Here is a 21714-nt window from a genome sequence, read left to right on the forward strand (position 1 = left end):
GTAAGCCAAAATCATGCCACTGCACTCCAGCCTGGGCAACAAGAGTGAGACGCCATCTCAAAAACAGACAAACAAACAACACTATCAAAATAAATAAGAACACTGTCCATGAATGTTCATAGCACTGTTCATAAGAGCCAAAAAAGTGGAGACAACCCAAATGTCCATCAACTGATGAATAAATAAATAAAATGTGGTGTATCCATACGACAGAATATTACTCAGCAATAAAAAGAAATGAAGCACTGATACTTGCTGCAACATGGACGAACCTTGAAAACATGCTAATTAAAGAAGCATGCTAATTGAAACATGCTAATTGAAAGAGTGGAATTTTATGATTCCATTACATGAAATGTCCATAACAGGCAAATATATACATATAGAAGGTAGATTAGTTGTTGCCTAAGGCCACGGGGGTAGGGGGGGTTAAGGGTAATTGAGAGTGGCAGGTAATGGATATTGGTTTTAGGGGGAGGTAATAAAAATGTGCTGAACTTGATGGTGGAGATGGTTGCATAGCTCCGTGAACATACTGAAAACTTTTTTTTCCAACTTTTGTTTTAGATACAGAGGGTACATGTGCAGTTTGTTACATGGGAATATTGCATGATGCTGAGATTTGGAGTATGGATCCCGTCACCCAGGTAGTGAGCATAGTACCCGATAGGTAGTTCTAAAATTATATTTCAAGAAAGTTGTTAAAAGAAGACAATACATAATCTCAATTTGCTCAGACAGGTAAAAGTATTGGAAATGAATAAACAATTAGATGTTGTGGTTATGCACATTTTAAAATCCCAAGGAATAATTAAACCAACTATTAGAACAAATAAGAGTTTGGACACATTGTTAGACACAAAAACAATATAGAAAAGTCAACATTGTCCTCGTGAAAATGTCAATGAGAAAGTAAAATTTTGAAAAAGATACTATTCTCCCCAATAACAACACTTATGGGACCAAGGAATAAACGTATCAAAAAGAGCAAGATCTCAAGCCAGACACAATAGCGCATATCTGTAACTGAGGTGGGAGAATCGCTTGAGCCTAGGAATTCAAGTCCAGCCTGAACAACACAGCAAGACTCTAACTCTTGAAGAAAAAAAAATGAGCGCGATCTAAAAACAAAATTATAAAGCTTCACTGAAAGACACAAAAGACACAAAAGAAGACCTAAATAAAATGAAGAAATATACCATGTCCATAAATGGGAAAGCTTAATACCATAAAGATGGCACTTCTCCAAATATTAATTCAGGATAATTAAAATAATAAAATGTTAAAGGCTAACAAGTTGGTTCTAAATTTCAAGGAAGAGAAAAGGAAAGAACCTGAAGACCATTTTGAAGAAAACAAGATGGGAATAGTTGCCCTCTCATTTATTAAAACTCATTATAAATGTATAGTAATTAACGAGTGTTGTATTGGTGCAGGGACACACAAACAGACCAATGGAATAGAAAAGAGAGAGCCTAGAAATAAATCGTGATTCTTATGAGAACTTAATATAATAGAGATGGTGTTGCAAATTGATAGGAAATTTCAAAATAAGCTTCAGATTGATTCCATACCTGAATAGGAAAGAGTGAACCTTTAAGACTTCTAAAACGTTTTAGACAAAAACACAAGATAATAAATATACGATTCAGGGTATGGAAGAAGTTCTTAAATAAGACAACAAAAACACAAAAAATGTAAGAAATTTGATGGCATCAAAATTTCTCTGTAAAAAAGACAATATACTCTCAACCATAGACCAGGAGAAGCTATCTGTAAACAACTACAAAAAGGAGAGAAGGGGGAATCAGCAGTTTGGGGAAAGACAATTTAATAGAAAAATGTCAAGAATATAAGGGCAAATAATATATAGACAAAATCTGGGTGGCTAAATTTTTCATTGTAAAGATATTCACTATTAGATTAAACCTCATTAAATTGCCAATACTTGATAGTTTTAGCTCACAAAAATGCGATTTCATATAGGTAAAATTAGTAGCAGTAGGAGAATTAAAAATTAACAGATACCATTGGCCTACTGTGGTGGCTCGTGTCCATAATTCCAACACTTTGCGAGGCCAAGGCAGGAGGGTCACTTGAAGCCATGAGTTCAAGACTAGCCTAGGCAAATGGTGAGACCTCATCTCTACAAAAAATAAGAAAATTAGCCAGGCACAGTGGCCTGTGCCTGCAGTCCCAGCTACTAGGGAGGTAGAGGCAGAAGGATGGCTTGAGCCCAGAAGTCTGAGACTGCAGTGAGCTATGATCACACCACTGCACTCCAGCCTGGGCAACAGAGCAAGACCCTGTCTCCAAAAAAAAAAAAAAAGAAAGAAAGAAAGAAAAAAGAGAGAGAGAGAAACCATTAAAAATCCATTAGATTGACTATCAGGACTCACAAAATTATGTGGAAACATAAACTATTAGACAGTTGTAGAAGAAAGCTTAGATTGGTAAAGCACTTTGGCAATACCTAATAAAGTGGAACGTACATATACCCCTAAGACTAAGCAACTTCACTCCTTCATAATCTTCCTAGAGAAATTCTTACATAGGCACGCAAGGAGATAAGCCAAAGATACTGTATTACCCAGAGTCCTCCAGAGAAACAGAACCAGAACCAACAGAGAGAGAGAGAGAGAGAGAGACTGTGTGTGTGTGTGTGTGTGTGTGTGTGTGTGTGTGTGTGTGTGTGTGTGTGTAATTATAAGGAATTGGCTCACAGGATTACGGAGGTTGAGAAGTCCCAAGATAGGCAGATGGCAGGCTGGAGACCCAGGAGAATCAATGTTCAAGTCCAAAGGCCTGAGGACCAGAACAGCTGATGTTATTAACACTTGTAAGTTCCAGTCTAAAAGCCAGCAGGCTCCAGACCCAAGAGCTGATGTCTCAGTCTGACCCTTTTTTTTTTTTCAGGCGGAGTTTTGCTCTTGTTACCCAGGCTGGAGTACAATGGCGCAATCTCAGCTCACTGCAACCTCTGCCTCCCGGGTTCAGGTGATTCTCCTGCCTCAGTCTCCTGAAGTAGCTGGGATTACAGGTGCCCGCCACCACGCCCAGCTAATTTTTGTATTTTTGGTAGAGACGCGGTTTCACCATGTTGGCCAGGTTGGTCTTGAACTCCTGACCTCAGGTGATCCACCCGCCTCAGCCTCCCAAAATGTGGGGATTACAGGCGTGAGCCACCGCATTCAGCCAGTCTGAGTCTTAAGGCCAGAAAAGACCAATGTCTCAAGTAGCCAGGGAAGAGGACTTCCCTCTTACTTAGCTTTTGTGTTCTATTCAGGTCTTCGACTGATGAGCAGAGGCCTACCCACATTAGGAAGGGCAGTCTGCTGCATTCAGTCTGTCAATCCAAATGCTAATCTCATCTAGAAACACCCTCACAGGCACACCCAGAGTAACGTTTGGTCAAAAGCTTGGGTGCCCATGATCCAGTCAAGTGGACACATAAAATTAACCATCACAGATACTCACTTCAGTATTGCTTGTAATATCAAAAACTTGGGCTAGGCATGGTGGCTCACGCCTGTAATTCTAGCAATTTGGAAGGCTAAGGCGGGTGGATTACCTGAGGTCAGGAATTCAAGACCAGCCTGGCCAACATGGTGAAACCCCATCTCTACTAAAAATACAAAAAAAAAAAAAAAAATTAGCCGAGCATGGTGGCGGGTGCCTGTAATCCCAGCTACTTGGGAGGCTGAAGCAGGAGAATCACTTGAACCTAGGGGACAGAGGTTGCAGTGAGTCAAGATCACACCACTTCATTCCAGCCTGGGTGAAAGAGCGAGACTCTGTCTCAAAAAAAAAAAAATAATAATAATAAATAAAAAAACTTGGAAATAATCTAATTGTCTATTTATTCTACAAATACGCACTAGGCATTCATTATGTGCCAGGGACCATTCAATATGTTTGGGATACACCAGTGAGTAAAAAAGACAAACATTCCTCTCGTTGGCGAGGTTACATATTAATAAAAGAAGACAAACAATAAGCCTAATACCTACGTAGGGTATATATTACTTACATAATACGGGAAAGCTACTTTCCACAACTTCAAGGATACCATTCATATGATATTCTATGTAAATGCCACCCTCTGCAAATGTGTAAGGCAATAGTGGGGTGGGGAGTGGGTGGCAAGTGACAATTTAAGTTAGAAGATCAAAGTAGGCATTATTAAGTAGGTGACAGAGCGCAAACTTAGATGAGGGAATTATTGCGCAGGTATCTGGAGGAAAGAGCAAACCAGGCGGAAATACCAGACTGTGTAAAGATCCAAAAGCTCGAGGCTGGTGAGACTGTGAAGAGAGCCAAGGGGAGAGGGTTAGAATAAGATGAAGTGAAACAAGGGGTAGGCCACTGTAAGGACTTGAGGGCTTTTTAGTCTGAATGAATGAGTAGCCATTACAGAGGTTTAAACAGTGGAGCAAAGTGATCTGATTCCATGTTGAAGGGATCACTCTGGCTACACTTACAGGGAAGCAAGGATGGAAGCAGGAAGCCACTACAGTAATTCAAGTGAGAAATGGTGATGGCTTGGGCCAGAATGATGACAACAATGTTGGGTTCTAGATATATTTTGAATATAGAGCCTATAAAAATCCTGACAGATTGGATGTGGAATGTGAGTTAAAGAGAAGACTCAAGGATAACTCATATTATGCCTGATCAACCGGAAGGATGAAGTTGCCATCAACCGAGAAGTGTGTAACCCATGGAGCAGGGTTTTTTAAAATTTTTATTTATTTATTTTTGAGACAGAGTCTCGCTCTGTCGCCCACACTGGAGTGCAGTGGTGGGATCTTGGCTCACTGCAACCTCTGCCTCCCGGGTTCAAGCGATTCTCCTGCCTCAGCTTCCTGAGAAGTTGGGGTTACAGGCATGCACCACCGCGTCCAGATAATTTTTGTATTTTTATTAGAGACAGGATTTCACCATGTTGGCCAGGCTGGTCTCAAGCTCTTGATGTCAGGTGATCCACCCACCTCGGCCTCCCAAAGTGCTGGAATTACAGGTATGAGCCACTGTGCCCAGCCATGGAGCAGGTTTGAGGGGAGAAGACAAGCTGAGTTCTGAACATGTTTACCTTACAGGTATATTACACATTCATATGAAAATGCTGAATTGGGAATTAGGCATCTTGAGTTCCAAATTGGAAATTAGGCATCTTGAAGAGATATCTGAGCTAGAGTTGTTCAGTGTGTAGATAGTATTTTTTTTTTTTTAAATAGAGATGGGGTCTATGTTGCCTAGGCCAGATTACAATGGCTACTTACAGGCAAGATCATAGTGCACTACAGGCTCAAACTCCTGAGCTCAAGGGATCTTCCTGCCTCAAATTCCCAAGTACTGGGACTACAGGTACACCACCACTCCCAACTAGATAGTATGTAAATCCATGAGACTGTAAAGACGACTATAGGGGGTTTGATGTAGCTAGAGATGAGATTCAAGGATTCAGCCTTGTTAGAAGGTTAAAGCCATGAGAAGGAACCGGTAAAGGAGACTGAGGAGCAGCCAGTGAGACAGGAGAAAGACCAAGAGTGTGGTGTCTGGAAGCAACTGGAAAAGTGTCAAGGAGGAAGGAAGGGCCACCCGTGTCAAATGCTGCTGACAGGTGGAGTAAGATAAGGACAACAGGTTAAACACTGGACTAAACAATAAAAGACATCTTGAGAAGAGCAGTTCTGATGAAACGTAAGAGACAAAAGTCCGAGCAAGTTCAAGAGAGCATGAGAGGAGAATCGGATCTGGAAAGTACATACATCTCCTTCAGGCTTTGTTGCAAAGGGGAGCAAGGAAATGGAAGACAGTTGATGGTGAAAGGGGAAGATAAAAGGGCTTTAAGACAGGCAAAATGAAGTGTTTATATGCTAGCAGGGAGCTGCAATGGAGAGAAAAAAAAATGATCATTCAGGATAGAAGTGAGCATTGCTACAGCAGTCCTTGAATAGATGAGTAGGACCTAATTCACAAGTGGAGAGGTTGGCTTTAGAGAAAAGCACGAATACTGGTAGGCAAGAAGGCAGAGTATGTGAGTGCAAGTGAGGTCAGTAGATGCGATGAGATTGTGGAAATTCTCCCCCTTATTACTTGGATTCTCTTAGCCATTAGCCAAAAGGGAGGGTGGGGAGGAGGAATGGGAGTTAGATGAAACAGGAGACAATGTGTCATATGTAACAGTTATCAATGAGAGAAGAATGAATGGACTAAGGAAACACAGTATGATTGTCAGGCAGTATTTGAGACCCACAAGAAATTCACGGTCATAAGGTTAAAATGGGACCAGTCAGTATGGCTATTTTTCCTTTATTTTCTTCAGTGTCAAAGGGGCAGGGAGTAGCTGGAGGATGGATTTAATCTGGGCTATAGTTTTGCCAGTGTGTATGATGAAGAGGGGAGCAAGGGAGTTGAAGAGGTATGAAAGGAGTGGTAATGACTGCAATGGAACTGAAGCTGGAATATAAAAGAGACTGCAGAGGGGTTAATGAGCAGGTGAAAGATAATAGGATCAACAGAGTTAAGGTCCCAATGGGGTCTAAGGACTGTTGAAGCTGGGATACTGGAAAGGGGTAAACTTGAAAGATGAGAAGTGATAAACAGAATGGATGCATAAAATTGAGAACATGAATGGGAAATGGTAAGGTCTTGAGTATAATCATGAGGGTGAGTAGCAAGAGCTACACTCATCAAGAAAGAAGAGTGTGGCCAGGTGCAGTGGCTCATGCCTGTAATCCCAGCACTTCGGGAGGTGGAGGAAGGTGGATCACTTGAGGTCAGGAGTTCAGGACCAGCTTGGCCAACATGGTGAAACCCCGTCTCTACTAAAAATACAAAAATTAGCTGGACGTGGTGGCTCATGCCTGTAATCCCAGCTACTTGGGAGGCTGAGGTAGAATTGTTTGAACCAGGGAGGCGGAGGTTGCAGTGGGCCGGGATCATGCCACTGCACTCCAGCCTGGGTGACAGAAAGGAGGGAGAGGAGTCTGGGGTACATCAGATTACAGGAGAAGGGAAACTGATAAACTGGTCTATCAGTTTATGTGAGTGCAAGTGATAAACCGATACAATGATTTATCAATTAAATGGATTAACTAGAATTGTCAGCTAAAATGGATTAACTAGAATTACACACATTGATGCATATAAATCTCAAAAACACTAATATTGAATGAAAAAATCAGTTGCCAAAAGATACATACACTGACATTATTTATATGTAAAATTTTAAAACCAAACAAAACATAAACTGTTAATGGGTAGATAGTTATATAGTAAAAACATGAAAATGTGTATCAGAAAAATATATATTTGAATTTCTAGTTGGTAGTTGCCTCTGGAGATGGCAGGGTTGGAGTCAGGTTCCATAACATTTTAACTCTTTAAAAATAGCCTGAAATAAATGTGGTTTTAAGAAGTTTAAAGCAACTAGTTGTGGATACTTAGGAAACAGAGTTTCCTGTGTATTCTCCCTGTAAGCTCGTGACCATGAAATTCTTGTGGGTCTCTTACAAGGCTTCATATGATGTAACTCAAGATCAGGAAGTGATTCCAGCAGCTATTCTCACTGTTTACTAAAGATAAAGTTTCGGGGCTGGGCGGGGTGGCTCACGCCTGTAATCCCAACACTTTGGGAGGCCAAGGGGGTAGCTCACAAAGTCAGGAGATAGAGACCATCCTGGCTAACACGGTGAAACCTCATCTCTACTAAAAATACAAACAATTGGCCAGGCGTGGTGGCACGCGCCTGAAGTCCCAGCTGCTTGGGAGGCTAAGACAGGAGAATTGCTTGAACCTGGGAGGCAGAGGTTGCAGTGAGCAGAGATCCCGTCACTGCACTCCAGCAACACAGCAAGACTCCATCTTAAAAAAAAAAAAAAAAAAAAAGACAAAGTTTCTGGCTTCTCTGATCTACCTTCCAGAAACCTACATCTTTTTACATCTCAAATCCTCCACAGAAAAGATTGAAACAAGATGAATAATAATACCAATATTATCTTTGGTTTTAAGCTCTTTACATCAGAGAAAACCTAACAAATGTGCCACCTCTATTTTCAGGCTTGCTCACTGCTTCCCATTTGAAAGAAAGGGACCCAACAAACACTATCGTCAATTTGTATGGATTTTTCTAGACATATTCTGTGCGTTTTAAAAACATACATATTTTTAATTTTTTTCACACAGTTGTGACATATACAAAATTTGATTTTTTTAGTTAAAATAGCTTGGATATCTTTTCATAACCATACATGTAGAGCTGTCTTTTTTTTTTTTTTTGAGACGGAGTTTTGCATTTGTTGCCCAGGCTCAAGTGCAATGGCGTGATCTTGGCTCACTGCAACCTCCACCTCCCAGGTTCAAGCGATTCTCCTGCCTCAACCACCCGAGAAGCTGGGATTACAGGCCCGTGCCACCGCACCCTGCTGATTTTTATATTTTTAGTAGAGATGGGGTTTCACTATGTTGGCCAGGCTGGTCTCGAACTCCTGACCTCAGGTGATCCACCCACCTCGGCCTCCCAAAGTGCTGGGATTACAGGCGTGAGCCACTGTGCCCGGCCTGTCTCATTCTTTTTAAAGGCTTTACAGTATTTAATTTATAGTTTTGCCATAAATTATCTAACTTGTTCTCCATGGAAGGACATTTATATTTCAAACTTTCTGATACTTGAAACAATGCTGTAATGAGTATTTTTTGAATATGTAAATTCACAGATGTATGAATACACTTGGTAGATATTGCCAAAATCCCTCCATATGGGGATCAACATTGATTTCCACTTTTCACAGCAGCATATGAGCGGCCATTTCTCCTAGGTCAACAGAGTATTCTTGAACTTCAAACTGTACCCCATCTGATAAAAGTGGTAAAATAGTTTAAATCTGTACTTATGACAGAGATCAGCCATCTTTTCCTATGCTTAAGAACCATTTGTATTTTATATCTGAAAACTCTCTCAGTCAGCATTCAGTCAGGAAAACAGAAGGCACTCAAGTATTACACTCAGGAAAGGATTGAACCCAGGTGCTTCCAAAACACTGGAAGGGCTGGAGGAAAGGAAGGTCAGGGAAAGCTGCCAGTGAGTGCAGGAAATCAAGAAGTCACAGGAATGGCAGGAAATCACAGCTGATGATCTCAGCTGCCTGCAGCACTGAAGCAGGTGATTAACAAAATGCAGAAGGTCCTGCAGAACCTCACGTATGCCGTCTGAACAAGCCTATATACGCCTGCCCGCTGGCTGAAGGAATAACAGCTTGTTTCTCTTTTGCCTTCCAAATAGTACACGTGCCTCTCATTAGCAGAATGAAAATAAACCCTCTTAGCAAGAAAATCAAGGAAGTGTGGTTTCCAGGCTTCTAGCTCCTACAATAGAGTTTGGAAAGCAAGTCTGAAGTTGAGTATCAACGGGCAATGCCCAGCACATTGGTTACTTGGTAACTTTTTGGTTACTTGGGATTCATACACATCCTGCTAGCAAGGTTTAAACTTCCAAACATCACCTAATGTGATGCAATCAGGGCATGATAATCTTTTTGCTAAAGGAGACAAAGTCCTGTCAGTTCCTACCTCCATCTCTGATATTCATTCCTTTTAGTGCAATACAACTTGCCTTTGCCATACTATAACTTGAAGCCTAAATTAAAACGTTAACCAACACTAAACACCCTATATAAAAACAACAGAGTAAAAGGGAGGGAGGAAAAGACACAAATGGCCTATATATATGTGTGTGTGTGTGTGTGTGTGTATGTGTATATATATATATATATCTCTCAAAGCAAGGAGAAAATAAGCATTGTGACTAATGTCCTTGTTGCTGCATCTAGTCCTGAGGTGACAGTTGATATTTATGATTTCCTTCTACTACCCATCCTATGTTCCCTTCCTGTGTATTCAAAATTTCAGTTAATTGAGGTTTTTTTTGTTTTGTTTTGTTTTCACCTGGTGGGTGACCCAAATCTTCACTCCTGAAGAGGCAGTGCCATTAGGATTCTGCCTGTTTGGTGTTGCTAGTCTTTTACCCATTTTACCTCCATACATGGAAGTACTAAGAAGTGTCCCAGAGAAACTCCTGTGTGTGTGCATGTATGTGTGTGGTATCAGGTAGACAAAGGCAGCTTTAGAGGCTTTTGTGGGCATTATGGATATGGAAAAAAGTTTTGTATTTTGAGTTCTGTGTTTTTATGTCACCCAGATATTGTTCTGTCATGTTTCATAAAGCAACATTTAGGATTTGGAAAATGCAACTGCTTATATTATTCAAAAGATCATCGACAATGGTTACAAACAAGACCTTCTCAGAAAAAAAGTAGACCAGTAAGGATGACTTTTATCTTAAAATCTGAAGATATAACTAAAAATTAACTATAGATATTCCTTTTATTCTGCAAAGGCAAAAAAAAAAAGATTTTTCTTGAGACACATAAATCATATATACATAGAAAACAATCAGAATCGGTAATCTCTGAATTAAAATCAGTGTGACTCTACAAAAGGAGAACTTTAGGGGAATAGGGTGCATAACTATGGAACACTCATTCAAGAGAACTTCATTTAGTGTCTGCCGAGACGGGCGGATCACGAGGTCAGGAGATCGAGACCATCCTGGCTAACACGGTGAAACCCCGTCTCTACTAAAAAATACAAAAAACTAGCCGGGCGAGGTGGCGGGCACCTGTAGCCCCAGCTACTCGGGAGGCTGAGGCAGGAGAATGGGGTAACCCGGGAGGAGAAGCTTGCAGTGAGCTGAGATCTGGCCACTGCACTCCAGCCTGAGCGATAGAGCGAGACTCCGTCTCAAAAAAACAAAACAAAACAAAACAAAACAAAAAAAACAAAAGAAAATCCAAATGCTACATAAATCCTGAGAACTGCTTCATCTAGTTAAAATCCTAATAGATTGGGAAAGCCTTTGATGGCGCATGGGACCTTAAGAAAACATCTATGTGATGGCTAACACTGAATGTCAACTTGATTGGATTGAAAGTTACAAAGTATTGATCTTGGGTGTGTCTGTGAGGGTGCTGCCAAGGAGAGTAACATTTGAGTCAGTGGGTTGGGAAAGGCAGATCCACCCTTAATCTGGATGGGCACAATCTAATCAGCTGCCAGCTTGGCTAGAATATAAGCAGGCAGAAAAATGTGAAAAGAGAGACTGGCCTAGCCTCCCAGCCTACATCTTTCTGCTGTACTGGATACTTCCCACCCTCAAACATTGGACTCCAAGTTCTTCAGTTTTGGAACTCGGATTGGCTCTCCTTGCTCCTTAGCCTGCAGACGGCCTATTGTGCGACCTTGTGATCGTGTGAGTTAATACTTAATAAACTCCTCTATCTCTCTCTCTCTATATATATATTCCATTAGTTCTGTCCCTCTAGAGAACCCTAATACAATCCATACCAGGTGATTCTTAGTTTTAGGTCAAAAATCCATTTGAGAAAGATATGAAAGCCATGAATGTTTCTCTCTAGAGAAACACTCTTTAATGCCAGGCATGGTTGCTCACGCCTGTAATCCCAGCACTTTGGGAGGCTGAGGTGGGTGGATCACCTGAGGTCGGGAGTTTGAGACCAGCCTGCACAACATGGTGAAACCCCACATCTACTAAAAATATAAAATTAGCTGGGTGTGGTGGCGCATGCCTGTAATCCCAGCTACTTGGGAGGCTGAGGCACGAGAATGGCGTGAACCCGGGAGGCAGAGATTGCAGTGAGCTGAGACAGCGCCATTGCACTCCAGCCTGGGCAACAAGAACGAAACTCCGTCTCAAAAAAAGAAAAAAAAAGTAAGAGACACTAACATAATATCAGAATTTCACTCACATAACTTATATAACACAATTGAGTTCTATCCCTTTCAAATATCACCATGGAGGTGTCATGATTATCCAAGGGTACAACATGGAACATTTTTGGATTCCTCTTATGACAAGGGTTCTTAATCTGGGTTTCAGCAACATAGTTTTAGAGCATCCACAGATGAACTGCAGAGGATCTATGAATCTCCTTACATTATATGCAAAATATAATTACATATGATTATGCATTTTATATAATTGTGGATATAGTCTATCAAATGAGGTATATTCCTGGGAGGCTGAGGCAAGAGGATAACTTGAGCTTGGGGATCTGAGACCAGCCTGGGCAAAATAGTGAGACCTTGTCTCTACAAAAAAGAAAAGAAGGCTGGGTGTGGTGGCTTATACCTGTTACCCCAGCACTTTGGAAGGCCGACACGGATGGATCAAGTGAGGTCAGGAGCTCGAGACTAGCTTGACCAATATGGTGAAAGCCCGTCTCTACTAAAAATACAAAAATTAGCAAGGTATAGTAGTGTGTGCCTGTAGTCCCAGCTACTCGGGAGGCTGAGACAGAAGAATTGCTTTAACGCAGGAGGCGGAGGTTGCAGTGAGCCAAGATCGCACCACTGCACTTTTTACTTCCGTATGGTTGGTAGTAACATTCCCTCGTTCACTCCTGATTTTAGTAATTTGAGTCTTTTTTTCTTGATCAGTTTAGCCAAAGGTTAATTTTGTTGATCTTTATGAAGAACCAACTTTTGGTTTTGTTGCTATTCTCAATTATTTATTATTATTTTTGGATGGAGTCTCGCTCTGTCACCCAGGTTGGAGTGCAGTGGCTCACTGCAACCTCTGCCTCCTGGGTTCAAGAAATTATCCTGCCTCAGCCTCCCAAGTAGCTAGGAATACAGGCACATGCCACCACATCCAGCTAACTTTTGTATTTTATAGTAGAGACAGGGTTTCGCTACGTTGGCCAGACTGGTCTCAAACTCCTGACCTCAGATGATCCACCTGCCTCAGCCCCCTAAAGTGCTGGGATTACAAGCGTGAGCCGCCAGGCCCAGCCCTCAATTGTTTTTCTCTTCTGTATTTCATATTTCTGCTAAAATCTTTATTACCTTTCTTCTGCTTGTTTTGTGGTTTAGTTTGCTCTTTTCTGATTTCTTAAGGTTGAAGTTTAGGTTATTAATTTGAAACCTTCTTTAAATGCAGGCATTTAAAGCTATAAAGTTCCATCTGAGCACAGCTCCACTGCATCCCATATGCTATTGTGTATCAACTTTTTCTTTCCATTCACCTCAAAGTATTTTCTAATTTCCCTGTGACTTCATCTTTGACCCACTGGTTACTTGGGAGTACATTGCTTAAGTTCCACCTATTAGCAAATTATACCACTTTCCTTCTATTGATTTATAGTTTCATTCCATTGTGGTATAAGAACACGTTTTGTATGATTTTAGTATTTTTAAATTGATTGAGACGTGTTTTGTGGTCTGAAATTTTGCAAAGAATGTTTCATGTGCACTTGAAAAAATATGTATTCTGCTGTTCGGTGGAGCGTTCTGTATGTATGTCTGTTCAATCCAACTGGTCTACGGAGTGGTTCAAGTTCCTTACTGATCTGTCATGGTGTCCTAGCCATTGGAAGTGAGGTACTGAAGTCTAGAATGATTACTGTTGAATTTTCTATTTCTCTCCACTTAAATTTTGCTTTATGTATTCTGGGGCTCTGTTAGAAATGTATGTACATGTATACACACACATATATAATTGTTATGTATTCTTGATGGGTTGAGTCTTTTATTATATGTTGTTTCTAGGAAAAAAATAATTTTCTTAAAGTCTATTTTGTTGGATATTTTTCATATAGCCACGCTAGCTCTCTTGGTTATTGTTTGCATGGAATATCTTTTTCCATCCTTTTACTTTCAATCTACTTGTGTGTCTGAATCTAAAGTAAGTCTTATGCAGACAATAAAGGGATGGGATTAAATTTTAAAATCTGTTCTGCCAATCTAATTTAAATATCATCTTTCTTTGAGGTACCTTCAAAAAGCCCCAGGGCTCTCATTGTGTACTTTAAAAATCACTGACGGAGGCTGCGCACGGTGGCTCACACCTGTAATCCCAGCACTCTGGGAGGCTGAAGTGGGAGGATCACTTGAGGTCAGGGGTTTGAGAACAACCTGGCCAACATGATGAAAACCCCATCTTACTAAAAATAGAAAATTAGCCGGGCATGGTGGCACGTGCTTGTAATCCCAGCTACTCAGGAGGCTGAGGAAGGAAAATCGCTTGAACCCAGGAAGTAAGTGGAGGTTGCAGTGAGCCGAGATCACACCACTGCACTCCAGCCTGGGCAATAGAGAGCGATTCAGTCTAAAAAAAAAAAAAATTTCACTGATGTAATACGTGCCAGAAATTATTTAAGAAAGAAATATCCCAATATTCTTTCAGAATTTTGTCAGCAACTTACCATATGACCTAGAACCAGTTTCTTTTTCTATTATAGGTGAAAAATGTTACCACACGATGCCATCATAGAAAGCATTTTAAAAGTGAGACACTCACAGTTGGCGTAACACCCACAGTATTAGTGTGATGCGAACTGTGGAGATATATCAGTAGCAACGGCACCAACTCACCTGCAGTGAGCTGACTGCCTACCCAAAGTCCCCTTCTCCTCTAATAGCAAAGCCCTGAATCAGTTTATCACGTCTGCCTTTCTCCCCTAGGAAAAATCCACTGGTGTATTATTATTATAGACTCCTTTTCCAAGGACTGGTTTAGAGCAACGTAAATGTTATCCAATCCGGTCAATGAAATGTGAAGAGATGTCTTCCCTGAGAGCTTATGGAAAAGATTTTCTCTCTCTTAAATGCACAAGAAGTCTCTACCCTCTCATGTTAAACAGTGTCAAGTCTTCATGATGCCTGGAAATACAGCAACTACCCTGCAATCAATAATGGAGTTCATTTGAGGAGAGCATAACGACAGAGGGCAGGAAGAAAGAATTCTGGGTCCCTGATGAAGTCACTGAGCAACTGAGTCAACCAGGTTAGAAACCATCCCTACCTCTAGCCTTTAAAGAAAGAATCCCCAATATTTAGCTATTCTACATTAGGTTTCTTGTTTTAACCAAAAATTCTACAACAGTTTTATTAAGTATTTCTCAATATCATCAGACAATAAGCTTAATTGCTATATTGTAATATTTTATTCAAAAGACTTCCATTTTAACCATCTGTAAAACATTTAGCCATCCATTATTATTGGACTTTTAACATTATAAATTTCACTTCAAGTGGCAGAAGGAACAAAAAATATGTGATGGGACTTTCGGCAGTATATCTTAGAATAGATATTCTAATAAATATTTGTATTAAAGATGAAAACCATTACCACACACAGTGCCATCATAGTAAGCATTTTAAAGTGAGACACTTGGAGTATGTTTAGATCGTCTCCCATCCTGTAGTGAGCTGACTACAGGTGAGTTGGGAAACCAAAAAAGCCACCATCACTAACACAAACAAACAGAATTTACTAGGCATGTCCATGTTTTATTTTCTTTAGGTGTTTTTCTGGAAAATTACATTTTCAAGGAATCAGCCCTTACAAACAGAGCTAATTTTTCAAAAAATAAAACCCAGTATCTAGATTCTCAAAACTTACAAAACCAACTGAAAATGTCTGGTTGTCATGCTCAAGTCAATTTCACATCACAAGTAATCATCTATAACTAATTTCAGTAGGCAAATTCCAATTCTAAATATTACTAATGATTACCATTGTTATTCTCAACTGTGTTGACAATTGTCTTATTGCTGAATTGTTCATAATACATTTTCTTTGGCAACTTTATTAACACCACGGGACAACTAAAGGTCTGGATTAACTTAGTATTTCAAAACTTCATTATAATTATTTAAATGTAAATGCTAGACTTAAATTATTTAAATTTAAATGCTAGATTTAAATTATTTAATTTTAATAAAATTTAAATTTAAATGCTAGAATAGGAAAGCCTCCAAACATGCCTAATATAACAAAAACAAAAATTGCTAAATAATCACTACTAAAAGCATTTCCATTGTATGTACAAGCATATAATTCAACTTAACTTTACCAACAAAAATATTATAATTCAGCTCCAATTCTCTATCAGACCTTCTGTGATAAAAAACAAAAAAATAAATGGAGAAAGTAACATCTGGCACCTGTCAAATTTTTATGGAAGGTTGTTTTGTATAAATTTTAAATGGCCTAAAATCAGACAGAATGTGAATTTTTCACTATAATACTTTATAAACTTGTACTTTTTTTTTTTTTTTTGGATGGAGTCTTGCTCTGTTGCCCAGGTTGGAGTGCAGTGGCACAATTTCGGCTCACTGCAACCTCTGCCTACTGGGTTCAAGCGATTCTCCTGCCTCAGCCTGCCAAGTAGCTGGGATTACAGGCACATGCCACCACGCCCAGCTAATTTTTGTATTTTTAGTAGAGACGGGGTTTCACCATGTTGGTCAGGCTGGTCGCGAAATCCTGACCTTGTGATCTGCCTGCCTTGGCCTCCCAAAGTGCTGGGATTATAGGCGTGAGCCACCACGCCCAGCCTAAACTTGTATTTAAATTATATATTGATAGCTTATTCATTTTTAATTCTTGTTCCATGGAATAAACCTATTTTTGAGGCTTGGCACAATATTAACAAGAAATTTAAATAGGAAGCTCAATTCCAGAAGTTTAACTAAAAAATCTTTTCTATATATAATAAAATCACCAACTTAAATTACAAATTGCTTCCACTAAAAATTATCACTCCAAACTTCAGAAAAAGTAAATTAAGATAGGTTATGGCAAAAAGTGCACTGTGAAACAGGTTCACATTACAAAGATAAATGATAAAGGTTAACCAGCAAAAATTCAAAAAGGCATATATGCAAACATCTGTATGCAAACTTTCATGAATAAGATATAAGAAATGATTCATTTCGCTAATTTTATGTACAGCTTGTATACAATTTAAAACAAGTACAACTGAATATGTTTCTATGTAAAAGCCACAATAAAGTTAAATGAAATACTAAATAAGTCTTACAAATTGGTCTCTTAGGAGTTCTCAAAAGAATTAGTAACTGAGTAATGTTATTCTAAGAAATACCCTCTTCTTGATCTATCATTTCTGTTTTAACTGAAAACACATCTGCCAACATATGTTTTGGAATTTCTGACCCTCTGACTTTCAAGGCATAACAAGCATTCTCCACTTTGGCCAAACTTTGTTTCAAGGTATACAGCTTCTTAGAGACCTCGTAAGGTCCAGTGTTGCCAATGAATGAAAACCCATCATAAACCTGACGTAAAAACTGGCTCACTTCAAAGGGGGTGTCAATGTCCCCATTCCCCACACTGTTAATACACATCCGCATCAATTCTCCAGTTAAGTCAGCCACTCCCAGAAGGTAATCGACAGGTGTGACTCTCAGTCTCCAAGTACCAAACTGCTCATCCTGTGTATCAGAAGAAGGCTGGTTTAAAAAAAAAAAACAAAAGACTGTGAAAAAGAATGAATATAGCATGTATCACATTTATTATAGAAGTACAAAATCAATAGCAAATCAGTCATACTAATTTTTTCTAAATAAAATAAATCTATTTTGCTTAATAACCATTTGGGATGTTACAGGAGGAATCTGTGCCCTGGGTAGTGAATTGAACCATATGCCTTCAAGATGCTTTTGAAATGTATCATTATGAAACCAACTATTTCCAACTCCACTTGACGTACAAAATAAAAATATTCTTAAACAAGGCTTAATAACTTTATTGCAGGACAATTACTTACTTAAATGGAAAATCATACGGCCCTCCAAGTTTGTGATCCATTAATGTTTTTCTAAGTTGCTCAGTCTTTTTCTGGCCTCTTGTCTTTCCCTACTCAGCACTGACCATCACAATTTATTATTCTCTCACTGCATCCTCAATTCCCTTAGACTGCTGTATTTTCTACTGCACCTACCCAGCAAAAACAGAATCCTCAATCAACACTAAAATCTACTCATTAGTCCTTCATTCAGGTGGCTGAGTACCACTCACCAAGTTAAAAAATGGTAATCACAACTGCAGAGTTTTTACCACTACAAATTACTCTCCAATCCTTTTACTTATCATTAGATGGTTCTCTCTCCAGCCTCTTCAAACACGATTTCAAACCTTTCACCCTCAGTGCTCTACTCAAATCCCAAACCTCTTCACTTTCAGTAGACAAGCTTGCGCAACTTCACTGACCTGGTCTCATTTGCCAGCTTACCTAGCACAATTTCTCGCAACTGCCTTCATCCCTACCAAAAAAAAAAATATTTATATCCACAGCCATCTTTACCTTCTATCCTCCAGTCTCAGATGATGAGTTGTCCCTCCTCTTGTTTGAGGTTAACTCTTCCAAATGACCTTGACCCATCTCCTCCCACCTCTTCCAGGACCTTGCTTCATAAGGTGTATGCCCTTGGGCAAGTTATTTCATCTCTCTAAACCTCAGTTTCCTCATCTGTAAAATGGGATAACAGTACCTACCTCAGAGGTTTATTTTAAGGATTAAATGAGATAACATTTACCAAGTTCTTGGCATAATGCCCAACACAAAGTAAATATTCAACAAATGCTAGCTGCTATCATGATTACTATCATCATGAAATCTCTCTCTACATCAATTTCCCTCTATTGAATTCTTTCTGGCAGAGACAATGCCTAAATTGCTATTAAAAGACTGTATGTATAAAAGGGTAGTTGAAGTTTCAGTTACATCAAAGGACATTTTAGGTAGTGGGAACTACAAAGGTGTGCAGGTAAGAATTGTGCATTTGAGGAACTAATAATTCTTTTGATTCAAGTTTAAAGGAAGTTACATAAATGTAAGCTGAGAAGAGGGAGATAGCTTTCTTAAGATCACTCTTTGCTATGTATCTAATATATGACTCCTAACACTGAACTCTGCAGAGACCATCTGGTGCAACGTCCTCATCGTTTAGCATAAGAAATCAGGCCAGAGAAACATCACAGGTAATATGATGTTGAGCTATGGGAATATGATGTTGAGCTATGGGAATATGATAGCTAGTTAGTGGCACTATTGTTTCCAATCTATTTTTCTGCACATTTGAAATTTTTTCACAAAAAGTTTTTTAAATAAAGATTACATAGTTTTGACAATATTCTCAACAGGCAAGTAAGAGCAAAATACCTTTCCCAATCAAATTCCCAGAATTTTCAGCACCACGCATCTTTAGCACTAAAACTTATTTATGAACATAGTCTTAATTTGAAACGTGTGTATGAACATTATAGCCCCATAATCTTAAAATAATCTAGTACCTAAGTCCTGAAAACAGTACTCTGACTCTCAATTTTCTGGCCTTTTCCCCAATATTTTCATTTTGAAACAGAGAGAACTTGAAAGGAAAGTGTGGAAACTTCCCTAATATTATGTGAGAAGCAGGGTCAAATAGGCCTGCTTTACTTCTTTGTGTAATTCAGTCTACACTATACGAATAAAAAATATGAAGAAATGTTACTTCTCAAAATAAACTTCCTCCTTAATACACTTTATATAATTTAAAAAGTTAATACATGGCTTCCTTAAAGTAAGTTATACCTGTCATGCCAAATTAGTCTCATTTGTTTTAATATTTTAGCTGATATTCAAGAAAATATTATTTCTACAGTGTCTTCCATCTCCTGCCTACCTATCCTGAATATATGGTGTTTTTAAAAGTGATTTTAAAAAGATAAAAAATATGAAAATTTAAAAATTTTATTTAATTTGATCTTTAAGTGTACTGGTATCTCTGAAAGTATCAAATAGTCAATACAGCTTACCTTATTGCCTGAATGTTATATCTTGAAACCCAGAAGGAAAAAAATAGTATTTGTTTAAAAGTCAAACTGCAAAGTTTTTTTTCTTAACTCAGAAAAGCTACATAAATTTCAGATACAAGCATTATTGAGTAAATGATTAACAGCTCTCACTATATAAAAACTACTTTATAACAGCAAACTACTGAGCACTCCCGTGTCAGGTGCTATATACAATGTATATTACGTGTCAGGTGCTGCTGTATATTGCCTAATTAATAACCTTTAGGTCAAATCCTTTAAAACAACCCTTTGAGGTAGGTACCTGATGCAAGGGATCCCTGTAGCACACTGTGAGAAGTGCTGGGAGAGCAGACAAGGGCACAGGCTTGGATTCCAAACCTAACTTCAAATCTTAGCTCTGCTACACTTTTTAGTTGTGTGGCTTCTGGTAAGTTACCTAACCTCTCTAAAAGCCTGTTTCTTTCTGTGTAAAATGAGAGTAATAATGCTTACCACATACGGTTAATACAAAGATTAAATAAGATAGTGCTTACAAAGGGCAGGTGAAAAATAGAGAGTAAAACCAAAAGAGGACTTACAGTAAGCACTCCATAACGCTTTAGGTAAAGAGCATTACTTTCCCAATATGCCCAGAGTTGTTCTTGTTCTATCCACTAACTGAAATATTTAAAAAGACCATTTCCTAGTTGAGACTCTACAAAACCACACTTTAGAAAGAACATTCCCATCTCAGTCTTAGCATAAGCCAATAAATCCTACTAGAATCATCATACTGTTACATAAATTATATCATAAATGTGAAATAAACTTTAAATTCTCACAGTTTTATTTTCTTTCCCATTGTCGTCAGTCGTAAATATCAATTGTTTATTAATTTCATCCATACTAATTAATGATCGTGTTTTGATGAAGTGTTGAAAAGAGACAGCTTCCACATATTCCTGTAGTCCTGAAAACACGACAAAGAAAATTAACTAAGAATAAGCACTTAATTAGTAAGAATGTCATAATAAAAAACTTCAAATTGATCATCATCTAGCTCAAAAAAAAAGCTTAATGGATGCCTACTATAATGCCACTACTAGACTAGATACTTGCAATAGAAAGAATGGCATGGAGGCCGGGTGCGGTGGCTCACGCCTGTAATCCCAGCACTTTGAAAGGCCAAGGTGGGTGGATCACTTCAGGTCAGGAGTTCGAGACCAACCTGACCAACATAGCAAAACCCCATCTCTACTAAAAATACAAAAATTAGCTAGGTGTGGTGGCGGGCACCTGTAATCTCAGTACTAGGGAGGCTGAGGCAGGAGAATCACTTGAACCTGGGAGGCGAAGGCTGCAGGCTGCAGTGAGCTGAGATAATGCCATTGCACTCCAGTCTGGGCAATGCGAGCAAAACTTCATCTCAAAAAAAAAAAAAAAAAAAAAGAATGGCACAGATGGTGGGAACTGCCACTGAACAAAGCAAACATTCCTGTGACAGCTCATATATAAATGTATTCAGTTTCTTCTTTCTACATCATAAGTCATTAGTCTTAAAATTCTACTTTATCCTACAGAGAGAAATATCAAAGATTTTTAGGGTTTTTTTTTTTTTTTTTGGAGACAGAGTTTTGCTCTTGTTGCCCAGGCTGGCACGATCTTGGCTGACTGCAACCTCCGCCTCCCGGGTTCAAGCAATTCTCCTGCTTCAGCCTCCAGAGAGTAGCTGGGATTACAGGTGCCCACCCCTACGCTTGGCTAATTTTTGTATTTTTCGTAGAAACGAGGTTTCACGATGTGGGCCAGGCTGGTCTTGAACTCCTGACCTCAGGTGATTCGCCCACCTCAGGCCTCCCAAAGTGCTGGGATTACAGGCGTGAGCTACTGTGCCCAGCCAGAAAAAAAAAATTTTAAGAGTTTAAGTAATAAGGATTTAAGAAAAGCCTATTCTTGCTGGGCGCGGTTGGCTCACGACTATAATTCCAGAACTTTGGGAGGCTGAGGTGGGTGGATCACCTGAGGTCAGGAGTTCGAGACCATCCTGGCCA

General features: G+C 39.2%; 1 protein-coding gene across 2 annotated transcripts in view; it reads right to left on the minus strand.

The window, feature by feature from the left end:
• Positions 1-15351: 15351 nt before the first annotated feature.
• LOC105499176 (translin associated factor X) overlaps positions 15352-21714 on the minus strand; it is a 38577-nt gene continuing 32214 nt past the window's right edge. Inside the window, exons 5-7 of one of the 2 annotated variants that reach the window (XR_011610493.1) lie at positions 20506-20633; positions 18192-18356; positions 17205-17337 (exon numbers count right to left, since the gene is read on the minus strand). Coding sequence is in view for 1 of the 2 variants with exons in the window: in XM_011771661.2 (XP_011769963.1) it covers positions 16960-17337; positions 20506-20633 (506 nt within the window). In the remaining variant the exon portion in view is untranslated. Of the gene's footprint in view, positions 17338-18191; positions 18357-20505; positions 20634-21714 lie in introns of both variants that reach the window. The other variant, XM_011771661.2, reaches the window with a different exon arrangement.

Source organism: Macaca nemestrina, chromosome 1, assembly GCF_043159975.1.
Source record: "Macaca nemestrina isolate mMacNem1 chromosome 1, mMacNem.hap1, whole genome shotgun sequence".
NCBI lineage: Eukaryota > Metazoa > Chordata > Mammalia > Primates > Cercopithecidae > Macaca > Macaca nemestrina.